At 44.4% G+C, this 6,619-nt stretch overlaps 1 protein-coding gene across 1 annotated transcript; it reads right to left on the reverse strand.

Moving 5' to 3' along the window:
- Positions 1-520: 520 nt before the first annotated feature.
- Positions 521-5,240, reverse strand: ddx47 (DEAD (Asp-Glu-Ala-Asp) box polypeptide 47). The gene is made up of 12 exons (XM_067233829.1): positions 5,095-5,240; positions 4,646-4,739; positions 4,268-4,456; positions 3,948-4,019; positions 3,625-3,743; positions 3,405-3,476; positions 3,091-3,207; positions 2,446-2,592; positions 2,162-2,299; positions 1,609-1,679; positions 1,326-1,455; positions 521-888 (listed from the first exon to the last, which is right to left on the reverse strand). Exons 1-12 carry the CDS (start codon positions 5,224-5,226, stop codon positions 667-669), a joined length of 1,503 nt encoding a protein of 500 aa, XP_067089930.1. The 5' UTR covers positions 5,227-5,240; the 3' UTR covers positions 521-666.
- Between the last annotated feature and the right edge of the window lie 1,379 nt (positions 5,241-6,619).

A 6,619-nucleotide genomic window follows, 5' to 3' on the forward strand; every position in this document is an offset into this window, starting at 1 on the left:
TAACCCTTGGTTATGTGCTCATGAGCTTAATATTGTAATCAATGTGTTTATTATATGCAGAACATTTCAAACAGTATATAAAGTAATCACTATCTTTAATTGTTAACTGATTAATGGTTTAAGGACAGACCTCTTCAGCCCCAGTACCATTTGTGGCGATGCTAATGCAACCAACTACGACATGCTGAATCTAAAGGATATTCCTTTGACAACTGACAACCAAGATTTATCATATATACCATATATGAGACATCAAGAAATCTGCCTATAGGCAGTGTTCCTAACGTGGTAGTTGAAGGTACTTAACTCATTTCAATCTTTAAACTGTTGTAAGAATGGAATTCAAGAGTTCTCGCTCATCTTTTACTGGTGCTGCCTATGTTTCCCAATTTTAATGTTGCCTCTCAAATTCCACTGTTGAGCTCCCCCCCCCTCCCCCCTCTTGATTCAATAACCTGTCTCCATGCCTTCCCCCCAGTATTACATAACCACCTATAACAACACTATACACAACACAATCTTGAGACAACACTAACATTTTATTACAAATGAGAATCAGACATTAAGGTAACAGAAGGTATTTAGGAATTAAATAGCTTGTCTATTAGGTGCGTCATGGAAAGCATTACATCATGGGATTATGTACAGTCTAGATCAATCCTCCAATCAATGACCGCCCCTCCATGCTCCTCCCCCCTGACTTTTTCCTCCTCCTCCTCCTCCTCTTCCTCTGCCTCCTCTTCCTCCGCCGCCTCCCCTTCCTCCTCCGCCTCCTCCTCCACCAGCACCTCCTCTCACTTTCTTCCTCACGCCGCTGGACTGCTCGGTGTCATCCCCCTCTCCGTCTCCTCGGGGTCTTTTCCTTTTCTCCCCCTGTTCTTTCATTTCCTGGGAGGTGAAGTGACAGGAAAGGGAAGTAGAGTGTGTGAGGTTACTCTCAGGTAAATCTGGATAAGAGCGTCTGCTAAAAATGACTAAATGTAAATCAAGTAAGACTCTGTTTAAGGTCTGTCAGCACTAATGTTACAAAATAGGGTATTACTGAATCCTAATCGGAACGAAAAGTTACACGGTTCACCATTTATCCGTAACAACTGTGCATGTAAAATATTATTGTAAGACATGTTAACACATTTTCTTAAGAGTGATACACATGTATTCAAATTATATTTAACCGACAGATGAGGGCAACATGGAGTCAGATTCAAGCTAGGGCCGCTTACAGCTCACTCCAAGCACAGTCAATGAGGACGGGGCTTCATTTGGAAGAGGCCTGGAGCAGGTGGGCATCTCCTGAACCAGGACGACAACGTTTGGCTACTCACTATTCTGGCGTATCGCTGGGCCTCGCTGACTCTCTCCACCAGCATCATCACTTCCTCTTCCTGTGTGGGGAAGGCGGGCAGCTTCTTCCCGATCAGCGTCTCGATTCGCTGGTACAACTCCACGTCGTACCTGGAAGAAGCCAATGACGTGTCAGTCTACCACAAGTAGTCGCAATACCTTTTATTTCGTTTTTTTTGGAAACGAGAATAATACTTCAAAAAGGTGAGGTGAATAGGATCTGAAGAATGAAAGCAGGTTTGAGGGATTGTTCCGGTCTCTTACTGTGTGACAAACGTGATGGATTTTCCAGACCGTCCAGCTCTGGCTGTCCTGCCCACTCTGTGGATGTAGTCCTGAAACCCAAACAGTCAACATGGCAACAGTCAACATGACAACATTTAACATGGTAACAGTGAGTGGGCTTCAGGTGCGAGAGGATGGGGCTTGAAAGACCATCTTGTTATTGTATATGTTATGTAAGGGATAATGTGTAGAACGCCGGTCATTATCGGGAAAATAAGCCCCGACAGGACGAACAGCACAGGTTTTGTTTCGCTCTGAAGGGGCTTATTTTCCCGATAATTGACAGCGGTCAGTTATACATAGCAACGGTCTGTTATTGAAAAATAATTGACCGCAGAACGTTGGGGAGCCCCATTTAAGTGAATGGGGCATTCTACAGCATTAAGAACAGCCGTGTAATAATATGTTTTATTACTGTAAGTCAAATTGTACTGTAGCTCTTCGAGTGCAATAGAGGCACATTACAAATAAAATGTACTATTACTACTATATCATTATTGTTATTAGTGGTAAGGAGGGGGTAGGGGTTTACCTTGGAATGAGTAGGGATGTCATAGTTGATGACACAGTCCACGTGTGGGATGTCCAGTCCTCTGGACGCCACGTCGGTCGCCAGTAGCACCGAGCGCGACTTGGACTTGAACTTGTTCAGCGCTCCGAGGCGTTTATTCTGATTGGCGAGGGACGCAAGTAAACAATTAATCCAAAAGTATGGGAACCAAACTGACCCCAGCCTTTAGGTGCGCATCGGCACGGCCCCGCTGGAGGTTTATCCTGTGTGGGGCGTGTTTCATTCGGATGCGGGGGCAACCCCACCTGGCTCATCTGCCCGTGCAGAGGGATGGCGGTGATCCCCAGGTTCCTGAGCAACAGCGCCACCCTCTGGGCGTTGTTGCACGTGCTGCAGAAGATCATGAAGGAGTTGCCAGCCAGCTCGTTCAGGATGGACACCAGATAGCAGTCCTGCCGGAGAACAGAGGGTTCAACGAACAGGATCTCAAACTGATGTACACAGAGTGGAACCTCATCTCTGTCCAGAGATAAACTCAGATTCACTAAACAAAACGTTTTCAGAACAGAACTAACTGGGAAAAATGAAGGTCATGGGAGTCAGGTGGCTGAGCGGTTAGGGAATCGGGCTAGTAATCTGAAGGTTGCCAGTTCGATTCCCGGCCATGCAAAATGACGTTGTGTCCTTGGGCAAGGCACCTTAACCTACTTGCCTCGGGGGGAATGTCCCTGTACTTACTGTAAGTCGCTCTGGATAAGAGCGTCTGCTAAATGTAATGTAAACTGACTTGTGGAGCCTCGTAGCCCTTTTCTTTCTTTTTTTGGGGGGGTACTTTATATATAACACTTTTGTACACATTAGACCGCTCACATTATTAAAAGGCATTTAAATGTGTGCTGAATACTCACTCACTGAATATACACAGTAAACCACCGCATCGCTATGCTTACCTTGTACTTGGAGGGGATGAATACGTAATACTGCTGCAGCTTCTCCACGGTGGAATACTTGGTGGACACGGCACACTTCACTGGATCCTTCAGAGCGGCGCGCTCCAGCTTCTGAACCTGAGAACACCGAGCGGGAGCCGGTCAGTTTCCAGAATACTAAACTTGTTATATTCTGCCAGACCATCAGATTATACCACACTGGGAAGGAGACAGGGCAAATGGTGTAGCTCTCAGAAAAAGTATTTCTATGTGTTGTCATATTTGTCAGAAAGTGATTTATTGCGTTTGTGCCATGTCTGATCCGATCGCGATACCTTTTTGGTCATGGTAGCGGAGAAAAGGTACGTGCGTCTGTCTCTGGGAATAACTTTCAGGATCTTATCAACCTGGGAGTGGGAGAGGAAGAGACTGTTCAGCTAACACCGCCGTTTCTCCACAGCTACGGCCAACTCAAAGACGGTATTTACAAACCCAAAGTCAGAATGTGGCGTTGTTTAATGGAGTTATGCTGGTTTTTGACCCCCGAACCCTTACCTCAGTCTCAAAGTCCATGTTGAGGATGCGGTCGGCTTCGTCCATGACCAGAAACTTCAGTGCTCGGAGGGAGAAGCCCTTGGTGTTCTCCATGTGGTCAATCAGTCTTCCTGGTGTGGCTGCAAATGCAAAATCAACGCTACTTAAGCACCAGAAAGCTACATGAGTCACGGATACTAGAAATGCAAACAGTGAGTGTTTACCCCTTGACATTCATTAATTCCTACAACCTCAACAGCTCACAAATGCATGTTTTGGATTTCACGGTGATGCCATCAATCACTGTGTTGTAAAGTCAATTGGGATTGGGTGCTGTTACTCACCAATGACGATGTGCGGTTTCTTGGCCAATACCAGGGACTGAGACATCATGTCGATTCCTCCTACGATGACAGCTGTAAAAGAAGAATGACAGAGGGTCAACAGCATTTCCTTAAATATACATTCACAATATAAGGCACATTTATATGTACAAGCCATTATTGGTCGCAGGTTAAGGTATTTAACTGTTCTACAAATGTGATCCATGTCTGTTACATTGATGCAGTGGTCCTGGACCTCAAACATGAATGTGTGTGTATGTTGGGGGGTCTTATCCAGGTCCACAGTGATGTGTGTGTGTTTGTGTGTCTATTTGACATACCACACTTGACCCCAATGCTGGAGCCCAGGGCTTCAAACTGCTCTGCAATCTGGAAAGCCAGCTCTCTGGTGGGGGTGAGGACCAGTGTGTGCAGCCGCTGGGCAGACGACAGGAGGGACTGCAGGATGGGCAGGGCGAAAGCTCCCGTCTTCCCTGAACCCGTCTCTGCCAGACCTATCACATCGCGCCCTGTGGCGAGGGGCGAACAAACCAAAGTATAAATTAGAGATGTAAGGAAAAGAGAGAGTGGTGAGAGAATACTGCATGTTTATAAATAAATAAAACATAAAACGGCGGTAGAACTTTATCGTCAACGATACTCCACAGACCCGCCTTTAAATGGCAGTTATAAACTACTTCTTTAGCTATCGTTCTCACCCTGCAGTGCTACCGGAATGGCCTCCACCTGGATCTTCGTAGGAGTCTTCCATCCCAGCTGGTCACAGGCTTCACACAGCACTTCCGTCACACCCTGTGAATATAACAAGTTGTACCCAAAATGCAGGCTCGGACACGCATGGTACTGAGCCCAAGAAACAGTCTATGCAGATGTTGTACTGCGATGCCTCTGTAGCCATGCATGTAAACAATGTAGTTCCTTAGATCGGGGAAGACGTTTGCTAGTTAAAATGTAAATAGTATTTAATGACAAAAGGACGGTGGTTTCTCCAAATCCACAATTAAAACCAAATTCCTGGTTCCAAACCATACCCAAGATACATACGGTAGCTAGGTTTAAAGAACTACAGTAGCTAGCTAGCAACACTTTTTGGCAGGTAGTGTTTTTCGTTCATTCTAGTGTGTGACTTCTGAATCGGACAACTTACTAAATCCTTGAAGGTCTTCACTGGGACATCATGTTCGCCCACATTAATATGATCGTTATTATCATTAGTACTCGAAGGTTCGAGTGCATCATCTCTATTTATCTCTGTATCTCTTTCTGCTTCGTCAGCCATGCTGGTTAGCACAAACGTGTTGTCTAGTCCGTAGGGCGCATGCGCTCGGAGGTCAACACACGAGCTAGGTTTGACGTCACGTCTCCGCTACAACTTTACTTGCTAGTTGCTACCATAGACATATATATATATATATATATATATATATATATATATATATATATGGTTGCTAGTGCTACTTAGCTTTTTTTTGTTTGTTTTGTTTTTTTGTCTTACTTATTTTGCACTCTGAGAATTTTCTGTACTATTTCTTCTGCATTCTGTTACTCAGCTGGTACGATGCAAAGAAAAAGTAATTAACTCATAAATTAACATATAACTAATACATAACTCAGAGACTGCAGCTATGTCTGTTCTGATATCTGCAATTGATTTAGCTAGTTGTTGCTCAATTCAATTAATTTGAGAGGGCGGAGCTGTTCAGTGAGGGCGGAGCTCCTTCAGGTGACATGCCCCCCCAGTATCAAGCAGAGAAGACTGCTGATTTTCTCACAATTTCAAAGCCTAATTTAACATACTTGTCAGTTTTTTTCCATTTGAATTTGGATGGGTAGGATTTGTTATTTTTGAACGAATCTTTAAAGTGAACAAAATTAGCACGGATCAATCCTCGAACCGTAGTGTGCACATTGTGCATGCACGATCCTGTCAGGGTGGGTGTCCTCCTGCCCCCCACCTCTCATATGCAAAAATATGGAGTTTCTCGAGTCGAGTCTCTACTTGATGGGCCTCACTCCTCATTGTGTAACTAACTGTTGCATTGGTCATATGTTGATAAAGGTCAAGATGATCGGATGGGTTGTTCTACAGTTGTGTATATAAGGAATTGTGAAGCACTGTTGTCTAGATGCTTGATCTCCTGAGGGCTTCTCCTCATTTACATGTATTCATTTAGCAGATGCTTTTATCCAAAGCTACTTCCAAGACAGAGCTTTACAAAGAACATAGGTCACTGATAATAACAACAAGATAGCCCCAAAAACATTGCGGGTTGCCAAAACATGAAGCACATATTGTGAACAACCAAAATAAGTGCCAAAGGGAAGAACCATAAAAGCATGTAGTTAAACAAGTTACAATTAAACAACATGAATCGCTATAAGTGCAAGTGTACCTGTAGAAAAGCAAGCCACAGTAAAACATATTTCACAGCAAGTACAACAATTTAAATCAGTTACCACTAACCAACAAGAGCAACAAGATTCTAAGCAAGAGTCATTGTGATCCTTGTGGAAACTAACATTGGGTCCATACAACCATTCCTAAGTACCGTTTTACTCCCGGAACAAGTGTGTCTTGAGCCTTTTCCTTGAAGGTGGGGAGACAGTCAGTGTCTCTGATGGAGGTGGGGAATTGGTTCCACCACTGGGGGGCCAGACAGGAAAAGAGCTTG

Source organism: Osmerus mordax, chromosome 3, assembly GCF_038355195.1.
Source record: "Osmerus mordax isolate fOsmMor3 chromosome 3, fOsmMor3.pri, whole genome shotgun sequence".
Taxonomy (NCBI): Eukaryota; Metazoa; Chordata; class Actinopteri; order Osmeriformes; family Osmeridae; genus Osmerus; species Osmerus mordax.

Coding starts and splice junctions, on each gene's coding strand:
- ddx47 (XM_067233829.1), bottom strand. CDS start 5,226: ATGGCTGACGAAGCAGAAAGAGATACAGAGATAAATAGAGATGATGCA. Junction 4,020..4,267: donor CAGCATTGGGGTCAAGTGTG/GTATGTCAAATA, acceptor CTTCTTTTACAG/CTGTCATCGTAGGAGGAATC. Junction 889..1,325: donor CCCAGCGATACGCCAGAATA/GTGAGTAGCCAA, acceptor TTCACCTCCCAG/GAAATGAAAGAACAGGGGGA.